Source organism: Chaetura pelagica, unplaced genomic scaffold (genome assembly GCF_000747805.2).
Source record: "Chaetura pelagica isolate M959 unplaced genomic scaffold, ChaPel_1.0 scaffold72, whole genome shotgun sequence".
In the NCBI taxonomy this organism is placed as follows: domain Eukaryota; kingdom Metazoa; phylum Chordata; class Aves; order Apodiformes; family Apodidae; genus Chaetura; species Chaetura pelagica.
In genome coordinates this window covers 3,849,627-3,870,775 of record NW_009952560.1, presented here as the reverse complement: position 1 = coordinate 3,870,775, position 21,149 = coordinate 3,849,627, and the positions used below count along the sequence as shown (strand labels likewise).

At 42.3% G+C, this 21,149-nt stretch overlaps 1 protein-coding gene across 1 annotated transcript in view; it reads left to right on the top strand.

Moving 5' to 3' along the window:
• EFCAB5 (EF-hand calcium binding domain 5) overlaps positions 1 to 21,149 on the top strand; it is a 30,155-nt gene that overhangs the window by 4,537 nt on the left and 4,469 nt on the right. Inside the window, 13 exon segments of the mRNA XM_009993208.1 lie at positions 475 to 631; positions 1,048 to 1,111; positions 2,219 to 2,289; positions 5,670 to 5,825; positions 9,988 to 10,087; positions 10,800 to 11,477; positions 12,635 to 12,703; positions 13,364 to 13,578; positions 14,778 to 14,934; positions 17,211 to 17,500; positions 18,549 to 18,721; positions 19,447 to 19,675; positions 20,398 to 20,555. Of these exon segments, the coding sequence (XP_009991510.1) occupies positions 475 to 631; positions 1,048 to 1,111; positions 2,219 to 2,289; positions 5,670 to 5,825; positions 9,988 to 10,087; positions 10,800 to 11,477; positions 12,635 to 12,703; positions 13,364 to 13,578; positions 14,778 to 14,934; positions 17,211 to 17,500; positions 18,549 to 18,721; positions 19,447 to 19,675; positions 20,398 to 20,555 (2,517 nt within the window).

Below are 21,149 nucleotides of genomic sequence, written 5' to 3'. Positions count from 1 at the left end.
CTGCTGAAATTGAAAGAAAACTGAAGGACATCTAAATAATAAATGATTAATGGCATTGTAAATATGAAGGTAAAATTCATCACTGTTGAAACTACACAAACTAGGAGAGCTGCACAGATCATTTTTCCTTAAATGTCTGCTGTACACTCTGCAAGAGACTCTGTCCTCATGCACATATCTGACACTCAGAGGTTATTTATTCAGAAGCAGAATTACACTGGATTTCAGGAAATGATGCATGTCAGAATCTAAACACTCTCACCTCCTTGGAGCTGCCTTCTGAGAACACAGGTTGCTGATATCTAGTCCAGTGGTCACACTAGTCATTCTTTGGAAAAAAATATGCTTGTAGTAGAAGGACAAGAACTCCAGTAAGAAGTTATTTCCTTTCCTTTTGTTCTTCAGGGTAGGCATAATCTGTTTTAAATATATGTATGATGGTATCTTTCTAAACCTTATTCCCATGTCCTACAGACTGGCCAGGATGAAGATTGAGGCAAAGAAACAACGTAAGGAAAGGGAGCAGGAGGAAAAGATGAAGTCTAGGATAAAAGAGATAAGAAAGGAGGAGCTGGCCATTCAATTCAAAACGTGGAGAGTGGATGTCAGTGGCAAAATACCCCTTGCACTGGTAACTAGGGGAGCTGAATGTTGGATACATACCTCAGCAGAGCTGGTTATCCCTCAGAATCCAATTCAAAGGGCCCAGGGCAGCCACTCTTACTCTCTTGTGGCCTCCATGAAATCTTTCTACCCCTGTGACTCATACAAACAGATTCTGCAGCTCATAGAAGATGAGATTTGCAGCAATTCTCCTACATCTCTTGGTACAAGCATCTTTCTCACACTCACACAAGGGCCCTAGGAAATTGTCCTGTGGTTACACATAGGACAACACAGGCAAGGTCCACATTTAACAGGCCCTAACCTCTGTGTGGTAAGGAGCATTGCTGGCCCATAAGACTAATTATTCTGGGTCATTTATTTTAATAATTGCCTACTGTTGTCTGCATGAAACAGGCCTTTGACTATTACCCTGATTTGTAGGTTCAGAGTGCCCTGAAGTCTTTTCCAGAGTTCATTCCTTCTACTCCCATAGAAGTGATAGAAGGTAAGTTTTCAGTGTCTCCTTTATTTTTATTTCTGTGGTTTGGATTCTGAGGCAAACTGTGGGATGGGATGAGCAGGGACCCTCCAGAGTGCATTGCTGCTTGCAGCTGAAGTCACCTCTGTCTGGAGCCTGCCCTTGCTCAGCCCTTTTTGTGTTGGGGAATTGTTCCTCTGAGTAATCCCCCTGGACTGGCAGCACATTGTGGGAATGCCAGACACAGCCCTGTGCTCCTGCTGTGCTGACTGTGGGTCTCCAGTATGAACAGATACTAGGAAATGAGGCTGAGAAGGAAGTTTCTGTCCAGATCTTTGCTCTACAGGCAGTGGAGGTGCTTCATGTCCTATTCCAGCAACAGTCCAGCTCCATGTCTTAATGTATTTAATTTAATAGTATCCAATATACACTAATGGAACATTAAGCTTTGTTTTGTAGTTGAATAAAGATAATGTACAGCTTAGGAATGTCTTAAGCAACAAGAGAGAAATGCAATCTATGGTGAATTTTCTCTTTATTCCTGATATATTGTAGAGGAATGAACAGGAAAATAATCCCAAAAGAAATGCCATGTCTCAAAGACCTCATTCAAAAATCTATGTAAACATTTTACATACCTCCTCAGTTCCATTATAGCAGCCCAGAAGCTGACCAGAAGATAGTTTTGAATATCATAATCAATAAAAATATTCCCACAGAGCATCTTGGGAAAATTACTGACTTTCGAAATCTACTCTTGCAAAGCAGAAGCCACGTCCCTGGAATGTTAAGGCTGTTTTATCTGTTTGTTAAACCAAAAATGACTTCTTTCTTCACATAATTAGCTGTAAGCACAGTTAAAACTATTGCAATTTGCACCAACATATGTCAAGATTATGACCATACAGTTCTGAAAAGGTAAGTGCAGATTCTCAGTAAGAGAAATAAGTAAGAATCAGATTTAGGGAGCCTCTAGAGTTAGATGCTTCAGCTATTGTGTAGGGTAACCTCACATAAATGTAATCCACCATGAAAAGAGAGTCAATGAAAGATAACAACCAGCAAAAAATATGTACAATATGCAAAACCACAACTGTTGGCTTTCTAAACCAATATCTCTTCATTTTTTACTAGCAATCTCTGTCAGGAAGCTGAAAATTATGGACACGTTGGAAAAAAAAGTAAACATAGATCAATTCAAAGAGGTGAGGAATGAAATAAGAGCATGTGATTCAGAGTATCATGTTTGTCACAAAGTAGTATTATTTCCCTGGAGGCAGCTAAGATGAAAAAGTGAAGGGTTTCTCTTCTCCAGCATCTCAGGTAACTGGTTGCATCAGGACATTTCACATCCACGTCCATATCCATCCTCTGCTATCACAACACTTCCCTTCTGGCCAGCAAGGGGGAAGTATTTTGCTTTCTTCAGAGCTGCAGCCTGTACCATGCTCTGAGAAGTTACTCTAGAAGCAGTGGGGTTTAGGACACCCCTCTCCATTCCCTTCTAGGGTGTCCAAGTCCTGAGAAACCTGTGAGCTCAGATTTGGCCTTGGCTCCTCAAGGGAGATTCAGTGTCCCAGTACAACCATTAGCCTGAGGTAATTAGTGCTGTCCCCAGAGTATTGTTATGTCTGGTTAAGTTCTATTAACCATAGTAAAAACAAACAAGTGATGAACTGGGATGAGAAGCTCTAGTGTTTTTGCCCTGGACTCTAGTCTTCATCAATTTGGAAACAACCAAATCAGTTCCAACTGTGTTTACTGAGAAACTCTCCAGGCCAAGACTTTGCCAGCCATTTCTACCTATGACAAAGCTAACTTTTATGGCTGAGTAGTTAACCCTGGGAAAAGGATATTTAGAATAGAAATAATGACAGACTGTCAATTGCAGCAGTGCTAGTGGGTGCTGTTACAATAATTAAAAACAGAGTATAAAGCAGCTGTGCAGAGACTAATTTCAAGCAACCATGTGTGATGTTTGTGCCTCCTTTGCTCTCAGGAGTCTCACATGTTTGGTATTTTGTACTGGGATGCATTTTTATGATAACTTGTTGAAGGCTTTTATAAGCATGAAATGAGGTATTTTTAATTTTAACCTCAGAATTACTGCATTTAATTAAGAAAACTACTGTGGATAATGGGAGCCCAGAGAATTGCTTTTGTCACTGAAATGAAGCATCAATCCATAACCTGTATGGAACATGTAGAAGCACTGCATGAATTCCTGCTCCATTAGCATTAGAAAAATATTTTACAATATATTTTGTATACTCTTTATTTTAACTCAATTAAAAATATGACATGAGAGAGCAGAAGTACAAAAGATATGGACTGTCAAGCTGTGTGATTTACCAGCCCCTGCAATGTTGTTCTCAGAATATATTCTCTGATGCTTTTTCCAGTCCAGTTTTAATTGAATCAAATGATGAGTCTTTCATCACTTCCCTTGGGAGCTGTTCCATAATCACAGACCTTGCTCTCAGCACAGGGCTGTTTCTCAGCTATAATTTACCTCTGTGCATCACTTTGCATCATCCACCAAAACAGAGATGATCTTTCTCCACACAGGTCTAGGCTCTTTCACATGTGGAAATCATTGCTTTTTAATGGACCCTAAAATTAAATGGTGCTTTTTTCCCCCCTTCAATTCAGTGCAGCTTTGGGTTACCTAAAGGCTGTTAGAAACTCAGCAGAGAGACCTCACACATTGTTGCTGTTGCTGAATTTCAGGGCTGTGGGTTTTTTCTGCAGAAATGCAGAATTTGTTGAATTTTTACATCCTTCTCAGCAAGCTCATGGGGTCACTTATATTAAAAGCCTTTAAATCCCAGAGACCAGTCCTTAATAGTTTATTTCACAGGCTTTGTATTCTAACATGCAGAACCCCCTCCAGCCAGACACAAAGCTGTTGACCCCCAGGGAAAAACTCACATTGCCCTTGTAGGGCCTGAATCAGGCTTTAAAGGTTGGATTGTTTGTCAGGGTTGCATGTTGATTTCCTTGATTTCTATTGAGATCAGCAGGCAGAAAATGCAAAGGTCCATGGTTATTGATGATGTGTTCACAAACTGTGACGAGGTCTCACACTGGATAGCAAGAAGGTGTGTCAGCCTTCTTCTGATGGATGTTAAAATCTCTTGGTTAATAATAAATAAATGAGTGTTTATTACGTGTGCAGTGCTTTACACACAGCAGCTAAGAAAAGCTCATGACTCTGTGATAGTTCCTCCTGCCCACATAGCCAAACACTCTCCTCAGGAATGTTCTGTGGAGCTGTTAGACAGCAGCATTAATACAGAAGCCCTTGGATGTGTCATCAAGATGACATACAAAACAACAAGTTGCTTGTCCAACCTGCCTCCTCCCAACTGCTGTCATCTTTAAGGTTCATCTGTCACTGGGCTCTGGGTTGTAATAGCTCTGAAAAGCTGGTAGATACACGTAGCCCCAGATCTGCCACCTTCTCTCCAACCCACCTACATCCTCTCTCATTACGCTGAAATGCAGAAAAAACATGACATTGTGTTAGGAGTTCTGCTTCCCCACCAGCCAGTGCTCAGCCTGTTCACTGCTGCTTCTCTGCTCTTCCTCCCTTCTCCACTTGTCCCATATACTCAGAAATTATGCAATATAGACATGAATAATAATAACATATGTTAATATTTCAGTTTGTTAATGCCTGTGCAGCATTTCAAAAAGCCCAGGATGTCCTAGCCCTTATGTCAGGTATCCACACTGTAAAAATGGGGTAATAGGAACCATCCTGTGCTTGGCAGGTTCCTCCTTTTCCCTGTCTGGGCTCCCTGTTCTTGTGGCTGGCTCCAGAAACCTGCTGTAATAATTCAGTGCAGGCTTTGGGATTGTGGTTTGTTCTGATGGCCATTATTATTTATGTCATGCACACCACATTTTCAGAACCATATTGCTTTTACTCATAAAACCCACATGGCTATAAATCCAAAGTGTTAAAGTGTCTCCAAGGCTAGAACTTAAAATAAATATCAAGTCAGTAGTATTCCCAGTGTCAGAGGACTTGGGTGACAGCAGGCACATTTTCTAAAAGTTCTTTCCTTTTTTTATTGTATTCAGACTGATTCCCTAAACACTGAAATTGTGGGCAATGGACATTTTGTGGTGTTAGAGAATTGAGTGACTGTCAGTTCTGCAAGAACTAATGGCTCAAAAATGCCTCCCTTGGAGTAAAAGTCAGAAATACTAAATGCTGCAGAAAACCATGGAGAACTTCTCTCTTCCCTGAGATAACCTAACCTAAGCCATGGCATTTCCTAGGAGGGATTCTGATCCAGCCTCTAGGAACCACTGAACATGAAAAGTGAACTGTTCACCATGCATTTGAGCAGAGCCTGGTGCAGCAGGGGCCCAGGCTTGCCTGGAGGATATTGCTGCTTTGGAAAGAAGGAACAAAAGCAGTGTAGCACCCACACACCAAGTTTGCAGAACATTTGCAGATTAAACTACAAATTCACAGATATTTCACTGCAGGCAATAGATTTTTAAGAGCTCAAATAAAGGTGAAAATACCTGAAGAAAACTAACCATTGACACTCCTGCTTTCTCCCCACAGTATGTCTATTGCTTCACTGAAAATTTTTCTAATGACACGTTCCAACAAATGCTGAAGCACCTCTGCCAGTGTGCTGATGACTTCCAAAGAGCAATAAAACATGATATGTGGAGGCAAATGTTTGCTGATCTCTTCCTAGATTGTGATTATGGAAAGGTAAGCAAAGCAGCTCTCAACCTAATTTCAATATGGTGATGCTTCCAATTTGGTATCTCTCTGGGTCACCAATTCCTTTTTATTCTCCATGACTCCAGATACTCATGTTGTGCTAACTCAGCTTTACTTTAGAGGACAGTAGCTGCTGCCTTGTCCTCAAATTCATAGTTCCTAGACACAGAAACAGCCAATAGCCTTTAAGCTGATGGCTAATTAGAAACTTTATGACCTAACGTAATGACTGGGGGCTGAAGTTTGATGATTCTGGAGAAGAAATTAACCATGAACTTTACTTCCTCTAGTCATTATCTGTTCCCAAAGCATGTTCAGAATGTTTGGGTGCCAATTTGTTACTCATCCATACTTCAGAAAAGATAACCTGGTATAGATTGACCTTAACAACAGTAACATATATTGCATTAATTATGTTGTATTAATTTGTTCACCTTTAGGGCTTCTATTGATAAATCTCATGGTAGTTTAAATTTTAAATGCAAAATAAGCTATCTTTACAACCTCTCTGGGAAAAGTACTGTGAACTTCAGCCCCAGTTTATGGGCAGGAAATTAAAATAAAATGAATCAGTTACGGAATTGGAACTCAAAAGCCATCATTTGGTTTTCAGCAGCTCTAAACTCCATCTCTCAGCTCCTGAGTACATCTGCATCCCCATTAAAAGCTAGACTTGTTAGAGAACCAGTAAATAGTAGAAGCTGAAGATTCAATGGCATAAGCTATTGCTAAAAACTTGGTCTTCACCCAAAAAATATGCCCCAGTTAGCCAGTTGCTGGCTACTACACAGCAAACAGTTGCCATAATCTTACCATTTTCTCCCCTGCATAACTGATATTTTGCACTCCCTGGTGATGTTTCAGCATGTATCCAGTGAGCTGTGCTCTGCAGTGTCATGCTCATCATGTCATTGCTTCTTAGAGAATGGAATTACATAGCAAGTTTCAACAGCAATGGTGTGTTTTAGAGACTAGCAGGCAAGCTGCTTTTTCAGGGATAGGGAACGAAACGTGTGTACTTCTCAGTTAGAAGACATTTCATTTTACAATTCCTCTTTCAAGAAGAGCTTCAATGTATCCTCCTGGGTAGAGTAACAGATAAAGCTGAGTCCTCTCTTTGCCCTGCGTTTTGGAAGGATCCCTCTTTCTCTCTCATGTTTGAATGTCACTTTCTTCCTATTATTTCTGTGGCAGTAATCACCATCTCCATGCTACTAATCCGAGTGGAATTTCAGAGGCAAAGAGCCAAAACTGCTAGCACAACATGACAGGAGGGAGCAGCCATCAGCACAGACACCAGCACTGCCCAGGAAAAAACCAGCAGAGCACCAACATGGGTGCTGTTTCTAGCCCCTGAGGCAGCCTTACTCTGCAAACTGAGTTCACTAAACTGTGCTGTGGACCACAGAGCTCTTCTAAACCTGTCCTCCTTTCTTTTGTGTAGCTCCAATAAGTCCTGCTGCACTGTACCCACGGGGAAGAGAAAAGATGCAAACCAAAGCGAGGACTCGCAGCAGCTGAATGGGATCCAGTACCTGTGGTGCTCATTCTGCAGAGCACAGCAGAGCAGTTGTTTCAGTTCCTCATTTCCATGTGTTTGGTAGCAGTTCTTCCAGTCTGCATGGTGAGCGTGCTGGCTGCCTCCCTGAGCTGCAATTAGGGCCAGGGAGCGGAGAGAGCAGTGTTTAAATTACAGTCAAATTAGAAGGTGTCCACATGATCATTATTCTGATTTCCAGTGCATGCATCCAGAAGGATGGCAGCTCAGCCACAATAGCCTGGACTCTACATTGAAGCAGAAACTTTCCAAGGCAATGCCACAACCCAGCTGAATCACTGCTCCAATGCCCCAAAAGGCAATAGCTCTGTTAATTTTAAGCTTCTTGTTTCTCTGTGCTCATGGGTATCAAGTCTAGTTTCTTTTATACATTATAACATAATCTACATTAATTTTCAGGGACTTTTTAAGCCCAGGATCTTTAAATGCAACTGAATTTAGTCAGAGATCAGTTTTCCAACTAGTGAAGCCTGAGACACTTCTGATCACCTCTCTTGCAGTACAGCAGCAACAAATCCTGCTTTGTCCTGACCTCTTCTGAGTGTCTGTTCTTCCCATCACGCTCACTAAGAAGCACATTGTGGTGTTCAAGATACACATATCACATCTCCAGAAAAACAATCAAGAGGTTAAACACTGACTTATTACTGAGTAAATGGCAAGTCTGGTTTGGTCTGTGTTGCTGAAGGAGTTACTCACAGAACATTGCTGAAAACAACCAAGAATCATCACCTGCCAATATTGAGGTGACAAGAAAATTGGCTCAACGTGTTTCAACTCTCCAGCCACTAAAGCTGGCACTAGTTAGAGGTGGAGACAAGTTTTGGGCAGCTGTACAAACACAGATGGCCTGCTGGTATTTACAGTGGATGCTGAACCTGTCTTGTACCAGAGGCTGACAGGCAGGAACCTTTCATCAGCCTCCTCACTGACATACCAAGTACAAAGCAACATGACCTTTCCTGGTGAACTTACGAATCCAGAAAGGTGGTGTAACTGGGTATGGGACCTTGGAAGTGGTTCTGCTGTTCTAAAGCTCCTCTCTTTACTGTGACATATTCCTCTCAGGGTCAGTTGTAAGGGAAAAGGTCCTGAAATAACAGGTCTCTGGCAAATCTGTATAGATTGGAAATTTTAAAACAAGGTAGAAAATATAACCCTAATTCATATTCAGTAATTTCTTGAAAGGAATTTACTATTTTTAACAATATATAAACCCAAAATGATTTAATCTAAATAATAAAAAACCTTTTCTAGAATCTGAGTTTTCTAAATCACCCAAGTATATTATTTGAACATGACAAAAAAGGATCTGAATCCCAAAGCCAACATTTTAATTTTCTTTTAAATAATATTTCATTGATTGATGTACCTTTTTAATGAAACAAAGCCTTGCTTTAGTGCTGCAGCCTTGAGGCAACCAGCAGATGATTGTGGCTGAGGAAATTAAAAGGGAAAATTAAGTGTGTGTAATGGAAATACTGACTGGAGAATCCAAATATTGTGCAGTGATCAGGTAGCATCTTCAGAAACACATTCTGTGTTTGTGTATCTACTAAATGGATGCAGAATTGGATCTAACATATTCAACTGAAAGGAGCAACAAACTTCTTCCGTGATTTCTTCAGCCTAAGGGCAGGAAAAGTTCATGAAGAATTAAAAGCTGGTGAATTTTTCATTTTGCAGCCCTTAGGAGCAAAATTTGAAAAGGAAATCAATAACTCAGATGGAAAGCTACTTGCCACAAATAATGAACTTTAGTAAATCTGTTCTCTAATTAACTACTGTATTTCACTAAGGGGAGGGAGATTAGCAAGGTGGCAGGACTGAAATAATGACAACAGGAATTAATCATAAAATGGAAAACTTGCAGTGGTTTAGATTTGCTTTTTAAACTCACCATTTCCTGATTGGAAAGAACCCATTTAATTGTCTTTTCCTGCTTTTATTGTCTATATACACTCACCCTGAGCAACGAGGACTTCATAAAATCTGCATGTTCCTCTGCACTGGAACTACTGATACCTCCCTCACCTCTAAGGACAAAAGTGTATGTTTTTTTAAAGGAAATTAGGGAGGTTATCATAATAGCTCAGGTTTTTGGACTGATTCCTTTCCCAGGCAGTTGCCAATCCCTCCTGCTTCAAAGGAAACGAGAGGACACAAAACCCAACTATAATGTGCACTCACTAACATAACACAGCACAGCCCATAATATGTGAAAATTGTTCCATAACACTTGTCAGGCAATGCATATTTGTCCTAAAAGTGTGAAATGTTGAATCTTTGATCTTTGCATGAAAATTCCTTTGACAGAAGTGGTTACAATCATCCAACTATAATTTGTAAGGAATATGCAAGAGGATGTGCCTGCAAAGCAACATGTCTGAGGAGTTCCAGCTAAGCCCAGAGAAGAATTTTTTGCCTCTGTGAAATAGATTATTTTCAATTTGTACTCATGTTCTGGTAATGGGTAATTTTCAGTCACAGGTAATTCTTAGCTAGCAGTGCCTTTGTAGTGCTGCAAATTTTGAGGTAATTCCCAAGTACCACAGGAAAAAAAAAGCCAATAATTCTCATCTTTTTGTCTAGGTTGGTGTCTTAGACAGACAAAAAACACTTGCCCTGCTGGTAGAATTCTATGACAAGAACCCAGGGGTTGCCAAGAGGGGATTCTGTAACCCAAGGCAGTGTGAGTACCTGGAATGTTTCATTTGTGGTTAAATCATTAGGGGGTCACATGATGTTGTACAGTTAATATGTGGTTTAGAAATGTTAGAAGCAATGAACAGAGCCTAAAAAAGGACCCAGATGGATGTGGTGACCTCTACACCACAGTTTGCAAAGATTTTGCAAATTGTGATGCAAGGTACAGAAATATTTCAGCATCCAAAACTTTTCCTTGCTGCAAAATTCTGAAGTACTTTTTGGAATAGGAATAAAGACAGACTGCTTGGCCTGAAACAACTGGGCTTTGCTAGTGGGCAATATTAGAAGTTAATTTTGTGTTTACACTAAAATTTCTCCAGGAACATGGCAAGATGAAAAAACACCACAGAGAATCATCACCATGAAAGTAAAATATTTCTAAGATACTGGACATTATTTAATTGCTAAGATCAAATGCAGGGCAAACAACAGCTTTTCTTCTTAGAAACATGATATTTATCTCAAAAGATGTGGTGTAATCAACAATAACAAGTGCAGGCCAAGACTCTATTTGGAAGGTTTGTGTTTCTGAGATGTGTGTTTTCAGAAGGTGCTTCCAGATAGTTTGTGTTTGCTAAGAAATATCTTTCTTCTTCCTTTTTTTTTCTTTAAATATTCTTATGCAATACTAGAGAGCAATAACAAACATACATAAAACCAATGGAAACTATCATCAATATTTTTTTCTATTTTAGGGCCACTAATTGAGCCACAAGAGATTGAGCTTGCTGATTTATGGGGAGGCCTTGCTGACCTGAAGGTTCGTGAGGAACCCAGTGAGAAGTCAGTTGTGTCTCAAACAGAAGTTTCTGAGGAAGTGGACAATGTGTCTGCAGTGAAAAGCACTGACTTGGAAGCCAGTGGTTTGGATGGAGGTGCAATGCAGAGTGAGGAATCCAGTTTTCAGGAAAACACTGAAACTGAGAAGCAAACTGACTCTGCAAGTGCAGACAGACAAGAGGAAGCTCTCCTAGGATCAACCTCTGCTGGGCACAGTCCCAGCAGAGATGGAGAACCTGCACCTGAAAAACAGGTGGAGAAAGAGGAAACTAGTCTGGGTAGAGAGCCTGATACAGAAACAAAGAGGGAAGATGATGTTATCTCAGCTGGAGAACCTAGCTCAGAAGGACAAGGCAGTCAGGAGGACAATCAGACTGCAGAGACAACCAACGTCGTTTCAGGACCAACACCTGAAGCTACAGCCATGTCCTCAGAAGACAAAGCTCTGGCAGACATGGATGCTCCAGTTGCAGAGGCTGTAAAGACAACTCCTACAGAAAAAGAGAGTTTTTCTGGGCAGCCTGACAGCCAGTTGGACCAGCAGACAAGCTCAGAGACAAGACCAACAGATGAGGACCTTCTGCAAGACCAGGGTAAAGGCAAAGGCCTTAGTCTTTTTCAACATATACATTTGGATTGGTTTAACTGTAGGTGTGGTTTTAATCCATTTCAAACATATTGAAAGTATGTGAGTGATTTCTGAGTAGATAAGACTTTGGTATCTTCTCATCGTGGTGTCTTCTGTCAGGGTCTCAGAGTCTATTCCTCTCCCAGGATGGCAAGTGAATCACTTTGCTGGTGATCTGCATTCAAGGCACTGAGCAGACACATTAATTCAAGTAGGGACTTTCTGAAGCAGCAGGTTTTTTATAATAAAGAGAAACTTTGTGCTGTGTAGTATCAGTATAACAAGACAGAAGCCTGAGCATGGTGAGCACAAAGATGATTTTAATGATTTTTTAGGCTGTGATTGTCCATAAGGAGATATATTAGGAGAACATATAACATGAATGTTTTATTTTCATATCTCACTGTGTTTCCAAAGGACTACTGTACTTCTTAGTTGTGTACAAAGGCCCCTGTTCTAGGAAGGCTGTGTTTGGGCAACTGTGTGTTTCCTAAGAGGCACTTTCTTCACCACACCAGAAAGACCACCTTCCTTGCTGGCTTCCTCTGTGAGTACACTCCTGTGTCTCTCAGTTTGAAGCACTGTGAGAACTGGGGCTTGACTGCCAGAGCAGTCTAGTGACAGTGCTACTACCTAAAGAGCTGTAAAGCTGATGGTACAGCCCACTGGTACCTACAGCTTTCTCTGGTGAACTTCCAGCATACAGCACTGCCTTGTCACTCAGCCAGTCCCTGGATACTCATCCCACATCGTTGGGGGCTTGAAGTGCTTCCAGCCTCAGAGCAGATTCCTACCCTGTCCTTGCAGAAATGATGGTCTGGTTGTATGACGCTCTCTGAGAGCAAGGTGGATGGAAACAAGCAGTTTGAATCCAATTTTGAGCAAATCTTGGGAAAGAATGTATTTTATTACTCTTGTTTAAATGGATATTTGTAGCTGGTTTAAGAAATGCAACATTCACCAGGTGAATTTCAGGAAGCAGCATTTCCAGACAGTAAAAATAGACAGCTACTGATAACAAGGGTAACTCCAAAGACACAGAGGTAGATTTTACATTTTAATCAGCAGGGTGCCCAGACTAGTAAACTCTGGCTCACGGAAGATTTCTTTTTAAAATTGCAGGTCCAGCATGCTCAGACAGACAGGATTCTCTAGATGAAGCTGACCAGGAGTTTGAAGTGCCATGGTCAGGTGACTGCTCATCTCAGCTCTTTTCATCTGCTTTAAAACTGTGGCTTGGATATGTGTACTGAAAGGCTTTTAGAAAAGCTGTATCTTGTGTCTTTGTCAAAACCTTGCATCATCCCAAGGTATGTTTTATCTTTCACCAGGTGACTTTCTGACTTCTGACCTAAATCACAGGTATGGAAGGAAAATTCCAGAGGACTGGAAGTATGCAAACACTAAATTCCCAGGTATTTGGTCAAAATGTTTTGTGTTCACTTGGGGACAGAGTGGCTGGCAGAGTCTTCAGACATGTCAGTACTGCTGAGAGCTGAAGGTTTGGACAAGAATAGAAACACTCATTCCTGAGGTTGACCTCAAGAGGAAAGCAGCACAGGCTTTGTCTTGGAAGGTCACTTGCTGTGTAACAGCAATATCAGCTCCCTTGTATTCAGTGATTTGACCTGGTTGTATGACAGCACCCATGCTGGGCTGGAGCATGAATCTGAAGAGATGCTATCAGAAAAGTATAAGCAGATTTAGGCTGTTGGTCAGGACAGGCCCAGTCCCTATCCAGCTGTGATTTCACTGGTAGGAAGCGCAGGTTTCTGGAGTGCGTTGGTACCTGCCACGTGGCTTTAGGGCAGCATTTGGCTCCCACAACACACTGTGCCTTCTGCCTTGCAGACCTGCACCCCCTCATGGCAGGGATTCAGGAGCGTTGGGCTTCTCCTCCCAGGAGTGCCTTCAATGAGAGCTGCCTCAACCTGCCACGGTTCGTGCACCTCGTGGAGACCTTTGTTGGTGAAGATGTTTCACTGCCTACTCTGAAGAGACTTGTTGCATTTCTCAAAGAAGGATACCAACAGACAGAAGAGGAAAAAATGGAACAGCTACAAAAAGTAAATATTGATAAGTTTTGCTGATCCGATCAAACAAAAACCAAGCAAATGCCCACAGACACTGACAGAGTCAACTTTCCATCTCATGCTGCCAGAGCTGTTCACTTGCAGCTTTGTGTTCTCTGTTCCTTCAAGAGACCTTTCACCCCTTTGTATTCATATGGACCCTCCCTCCCTAGCCCTTAGCTCTACCAGTGATGACAGATTCATCCTGGAAGAGGTTGCCTGTCTGTTCTGAGCTGGACTCAGTGAGAACAACAGGTTGATAGTTAATTGTGAAAGACCTAAAAATATTCCATTCTGCTTATTCATTTTTATAATAGCCGAGAACCTGATCTCTGACCTACTGCACTGGCACATGAGGTTGTGGATGTTTTGGGGAGGGTTTTAAAACAAGTGTGTTAGGTCATGCTATGTGCATGGCTGCATGTGGCTGTGCACATGCTTCTTTGTGTTTCAGCTACAAGGTGCTCTTCCCATGTGTTGAGAAAACATATTCCCCTTCAGCAATATGCTCATGCACAGGGTGCCCTGTATCATCTCAGAGCACAGATACATTTCCTGGTGGCTCTGTCCATAGTAGCCTCTCTAGCTTTATTTTTCTCAGATGTCTCTCTGGTTTCCCTCTGCTGCTGACCTAATTTGGGTGAGATATTGGATCTGACGGCTCTGCTGTCCTCATGCTGAACACAACACACACTGCCAGCATTTCAGCCTTTGAGAGAATTCCACTCCTTGTGCTGTGCAAGGACTGGGTTTGAAGGACAAATTGGACACGCATTTGCTTGAACTCCACACTCTTTGGGGCAGCACCAGCAAAAAAACAATGTATGGAAATACAAACCATCACATCTTTGGGTGTTACTAACAGGGCTGTGGTTAGTTCTTGCTGAGAAGACATTTGTATTCTGGGCAACTTGCACTGGCCTGAGTTGATCTCACCTTAGATCCAGCATGGGCTTTGTTTGCTCACTGGGAAATAACCCTCTGCTGTGCTGATTCTGCTTGGTAAAACTGAACTGTTGGCTGTGCTTAGCAGTTCCAAATAACTCTCAGGTTTAATGATTCATCACCAGGTCTGAGCTGTGTATTTACAGATCTGGCCTGGCCCACAGGAGATACTGTATTTTCCATATGTGTGCAGCCACTGAGCAGCACTGCCCAGGAGTTCCCAAAGACTGGCTGTTCCTCTGCTGCAGGTTGACCACAGCTCTCGCATGGCACAACGGAAACTGCTGCTGGAGGCACTTTTTGAAAAGTGGGATAAAAATGCATCTGGGCTTCTGAACCTGGAAGAGGTGGTTGCTGTTCTAAGCACACTCAAGGAAGGGACGGAAGAAGAAGCCTTGAGGAACGGTAAGCAAAGAGCTCCACTCTGAGAGAGTGATGTCAACTCAGTAGGTCTTGAACCATTCACCAACAGTGCTCATGAATTTGTTGGCAAGCACCAGACATTTTGTGTTTTTGCAAGCAGTCATAAGCACAGGTGGTGTGATGCATAAAAGGAACAGTTATCCAGACCTGCTGGTTACTCCACAGCTCCATCCTCTCCTCCTGTGTGAGACTCCCCCTGCATCAGATTCCCACTCAGAGAGGTAGCCCAGTGCTTTCAGAACATTGTGATGGGTTTAAAAAGCTATTTCAGCTGTAACATCCAATATGTAGTTGAGATATGGCAGTGAAAAACATACATAAAGCCTGAAGACACATTTTGTGCTTTTAGTCTAGCCTCTTTGTGTTATCCAGGTATTTTTAATAGGTACATTTTAATGTGCTGCCTGCAGGAGTGTATCTTATAGGAGAGAACTCCAGCTTTCCTTATGGATCTCAAATAGCCTTTAGCACTCCACACTGTTGCACAGCTCTCATGAATTAGACAACAACTTTTGAGTCTCCCTTCTCTGCTGTTTCATTTTTCCAAATAAACTTAGCAAATTTGGTCCTTGAGAGAGTAGAATTGGGTCAGACAGAAGAGCTGCAGGTTCACCTGGACCTGTCTGGCAGGCTCATACATATTAACATGTGGGCATTAGGTGAAATACTGTATTAGCAATTAAGAACATGTCTGCATGTGTGCTTGGGTGGAGAGGACTGGTTTATTCATCTCCATGCTCAACTTCATGTTGCTTGTTCTGCTGCACATTACTAAAAATGGCTCATTTTGTCAACCACCAAAATCTCTTTATCCTTTAGCTCACTCGAGGCAGCTGGTGGGGTGGGGAGTGCACTGGTGTGCTGCAGTTATTGGTCTCCAGGCTGCACAGCCACAGCAGAAATGGGCAGTTTACAGCTCTCTTTGAATCAAAGCATGCCAGAACACACTGCAGAAATATGGAAGGACATAGTCCCTTCTGTGAAGGGCTCATAAAATAAAGGACAAAGAAACAGAAAGATAGCACAGCAAAATCAATACCACCTACAAGCAACATCAAACTATTTCTAGCTGCTTCAACCTAATCTCTCAAAGACAGTGGGGAACAAGCAGCTTTGAGGGAAGGGCTCACAGATATTGCACTCCTCCTGAATGAAAACACAGACTGAAAAGTGGGTAGAATTATTTGATTTTCCTTGCAAGTGTAAAATTACAGATATGATGGGAAAAATAATCCATTATGCTGTGTCTCAGTAATGAAGGCACTGATCATGTCATGTTCAACTTCATGGGTTCTTTCTTCAAAGAGAGGAAAATGGGAAAATGTGTAGGTGAAAATCCCAACTTTTTTATACCATCAAAACATTTTCCATCCTAGTTCTGTCAGAAAATCAGAAATTAGATTTAATAATACTGGATGTTCTTTAGATGATGGGCAGGATAAGTCAGTGTTCAGAGTCAGCTCCACCACGAATGGGGCCATTTAGTACTTGCTACTAGTACAGCTGAAATCAGTGATAAAATGCCCCCTGAGTTCTGTGGGGGAAGGAGGAGACTCTCAGCTCCATAAACATCTGAGTCTTGGGTGCACTGGGAGGCAATCAGGGCAGCTCCCTGCCTGTTCCTGGGCAACATTCATCAAAGCACTTTCTATTACACTGTTCCTTATAGACCTCTGTGTGTATTGATCACAAAATACTCTGCTTAACAGCAAAGTCACACTTTGACCTATATATCTTTGCTTGCTTAGCTCTCTAGGAGGAAGCAGCTTGACAAATAAATCTCTTTCCTTTACTGCTTCGGGTCCAACTGGATTTGAAATCAGGACGCAGAAAAAAATGATGCAAGTGTTAGTCAGGGCAGCGCCAGGAGCGTGATCGGGCAAGCCCAGTTTGGGCAGAGCACCCAGAGAATCCCAGGTTTCATACGCCAGGAAGCTGCCTGCAACTTCCAAAGGCTGTGCAAGAGCACCCCCGTGAGCCAGAGCTGCTCTACTTCTAAACCTTGTGTTTCTATAAGAAGCTTTCCTGCTCCTTTTTCTCCACACCTACACCTCTTGGTGCAGTCCAGATGATTCCAGAGCACGGTTGTCCCCACCTCTGTATTACTTCAACAGAGCTTTTGTTTTCTTAGCTCTCCGTTTATGAAATTCAGCACTATGCTGAATTTCAACAATTATTTCAACAATATTAAACAATTAATGAAAGGCAAAACATTTGATTCAGACTGTCCCTGTCTCGTTTTCTGTTTTTTCCACTAGCAAAGGAACACCTCTGCTCCCGTTACCCACAGCTCAGCAGGGCAGGGAAGCTTACCCCAGGGGCATTCCAGACGTTCTTGGAGTTGGTTGCTTCTGAGCTCCCTGGCTATGAGGATGAAGTTATTGATAATTTGGTGCAATTTCTGAACAGAAGGGTGAAACAAAGTGAAACGGAGTGTCTGCGGAGCCTTGCCAGGAGGAGGTGGCTGCACAGTGTCCAGCAAGCAGCTGAGACCAGCCGAGCAAGCATGGAACCAGTTTACAAGGCAGTGTTCAGTGCCATCTCCCAGGTATGCACCTCAGGGAGCACAAGAGTTGCTTGTGTTGGGATTGTGACACTGACTTCAAATCCTGGTGCACTGGAGTGGAACTCGCAGGTAGCACGGGAAGCTGATCTGAGGCTGCTTTGCTGGTACTTTTCTGCTCTTCTCTGATGCTGAGGAGAGCCCGTGGTTATCCAGGGAAAGTCACAGGTCAGATCTGCCATACAGGAATTCTGGTTCATGCTCTGCCAATGCAGAAATAATGTCATGGATATTTATGTCTCCCTTTTTGAAGGGCTGTCTCAGGTCACATCTGGAAATCCACAGTTCTAGTTTTAGAGCTGCTGACTTGAAACACACCAGACTGTTTGAGACAAAGATGGATAACTTGTAGTAGATATATAGTTTACTTTTTAAATTGCAGCTGCAACTTTATATGTTTGTAGTCACCATTAAAGCCCCTCCCCAAAGCAAAACTTCTTGGAATTGTCTCCCAAGGGAAGTGGTGGATTCCCCCACAGTGAACAGTTCTAAGTCTCAGCTTGACAGGCTCTTGAGCCACCTTTTATAAACTATAGTAGCACCTAAAAATGTTGGACCAGATAATCTTTGAGGTCCCTTCTAACCTGGCATTCTATGATTCTGTGATTCTCTCATAGTACTTGAAGTGTTCTTAAAATATTTAGGTTTGTAGCTGTAGCAACTCTGGCACTTGTTTGTCTGATTTTTCCAAAGGAACCTCCTATTGGAGAAGAAATTCATAGGAGTTTTGCTTAGGCACAGGTTGTAATTAAGGATTATTTTTATAGGAACTGCTCCCCATTAGCAGCAGGAAAAATGAAATCAATTTTCCTTGCCAATCAAAATACAAAATGTTTTTGCTTGTAACAAAATACACGGGTCAGATGCCATCACAGCACAGACACATACATGTCAAGCAGTTGGTGCATGACATAAAACATCAGTGACCCAGAACAGCATCTCAGCAAGAATGAGACAAGTGCTAAGCACATGAAATACGTGTAATGGCCAACAGCTAATGCACATAATGTAATGGGAAACATTTGGTTGCTAGGATGCAGAAGCCTATGGGGATAACAAGAAGATCAGTGCATATATTGCCCTTCTGGAAGAGAACTAGCTCTCACCAGAGCGGGGACAGCTTCTCCTGCACTATGTGGCCTGTACCACAGATGATGCTCCATATGTTCTAAACCAAAAACTTTACAGAGACATGAAAGGAGTAAGGTAAGAAAAGCTGCAGAGAACTGTTCCTTTTTCTCAAAAATATTTGGAATGTAGGGCTACCAGGCTGTGCTTGGGGTGCACTGGAAACAGAGGTTTATAAAATACTCCAGAGAGGAAATCTCAGGGACCACTGTGGAATGATTGATCATCATATCCATGCCCTTCTACTTTGCATGGTCTACTTACAGCTGCTTTGTTTGGGATTTCACTGCTTTCCTTGGGGAGATTAGCTCACAAGCTAATGAATCTCATCCTTTAGCAAAAGTCTATTGGGCCTACATTTTCTTCTTTAAAAATTTATTCCCTTACACCAATTTACATCCCCAGGATATTTTTTGAGAACAATGCCTTTCCTTCCCTAGTGTTTACACTATTAACAGCTTTCATGCCTCTTTACTCCTCATTTCCAAGAGCTAGACAGATTTGATTCTTTCTTTACATATTACCTCTTCTAACTAACTGCTGCTTCCTTCTGTATCCCCTTTCATTACATTCATTAGCTGATGTTCTAAAAATGTCCTGAGGATGAAAAGTGCCTTATTTATTACCACAGTATTTGGGATGCAGGTGGTAAATGTGGTATTCCTGGCTGTGGCCAGAGTAAGGAGCTGACACCTTCCTCTCTGATGCCAAAAAGCAGGGAGACATAAAAGCTGCAGTATTTATTGCTTTGCTAAGGGTTTTCTGCTAGTCTTCAAAAACCTCCTGATAACTTTATTGTTCAGCTTCACAGCTGTGGAAGAGGGAAAGCCAATCTATGTTTCAAGAGTTCATCTCCATGGAAATATTCACTTCTGGAACAGAGACCGCCCAGAGATGAATATAAGAGGTGCATTCCTGGTCCTGCCACTGCATGATGCTCACTGGAGAGCCTTTGGCATTCTAGGACTTGACACTCTTCGGGATGAGTTTGAGGAAACCATCTTCCCGACCCATGAGATCATGTTCTATCAGGTGGGCACCATCAGGAAACAGCTGGTCAGACCACTCTTCAAAAAGCTGGGTAGGGACTGTGCAAATATTTGAGCTGAGTAAAAATCAGATGGACAGCTAAGGAAAGAACCATGGGGCCCTTTTTACTGTATCTAGTGCAACTGATGTGAGCAAAATACCTTATCAATATCTTATAGATTAGCATGTTCTCTGTAATTGATGATGAGGTATCACTTCATCAATAATTTATTTAAGTTTTTCTTGACTACTTGCAATTTTGTGCAAAGGCCAAAGACACCAGATTTTCTTTCCTGAAGCTCTGAACCTCATAATTGTGTTTGTTTCCATAAAGCAGCATGAAACCTCATTTCTTCTATGGTGGAATAATTATAAACAACAGCGGTCTAAGATTTCTTTGGGAAGCTCTTCAGAACCAGCCTCAGTGTGGATGCACTATCTGGGCAGCAGGGAGCGCAGCAAACCAACATTCCCAGTCAGCTTGGTTAAACCACTGAAAAACAACTTGGTCTAGTTTAGGACTTGCCTGTGAACCGGGTACTCTGGAGCTTTAGAGAACTATTTGATTAGGGACATTTCACAGTCACTTTTCAGCTTTATAAATTGTGGGTAAAGTAACTTGTTGCAACCCTTTCACTTCATTTTGCTGTGTGAATGTTTCCCAAACTTTATTCCCCAAGTCACTTCGAACTGTCTGGCTCATTTGGAGGATTCTGCTTTCACAGGGAGTGTCTCGTGCTTTCAGCAGAGCCTACCACCACATCTGCACGCTGGAAAGTCTTCTACAGATGACTGTTACTGCTCTGGAATGGTTGCACTCCCAGGCACCCAACATCCAGTCAGTTACTGCCTACCTGGTGGAGCCTGGCAAAGATCAGGTATGTGGAAGGGCCTGTGAAAGTCAGGGGCTGACAAGGCTGCTTCAGTGAGGACCTGCTATTTCCAGCTGCCTCTGATTTCCCAGTGGTTTTAACATAAAAACTGAAGCCTGCCTGAGAGTCTTGTGTCTGCCTGGGCAACAAAAGGGCTGCAAAGGAAGAGAGGGAAGGTTCCCTCTGTAAAGGAGGCCACTTTCCAGCCTTTTCATCCTCCCATGTAAAACAATTCAACAGCACTGCTATAGCCCCTTCTCCATGGGAAGAAGCAATATTCTCCTACTTCAGTGTTCATGGCTGCATAGCAACCAGTAGATCCAAACCCCAGATCCATCCATCCATGGGGCAGCCAACACTGCCAGTCTCTGCTAAAGCTTTGCTGTCTGGGACCTCCCCAAAAGGAGCTGCTTTTCTGTGGAGATTCTGTGCGGGTCAAAGTTACACTATTTTGATAGGAAAAAAGAATGTCCCAGCTAATCTATTAGCTCTTTATTCTGAACTAGTGTCAGCAGGCAAGATGTAAATGCAGCTCAAGAAGTGGCTGTTCCCAATTAGCTTGCAAAGGCAGCTGCCCTCCCTGCAGATCATACCCCAGTTGTTCA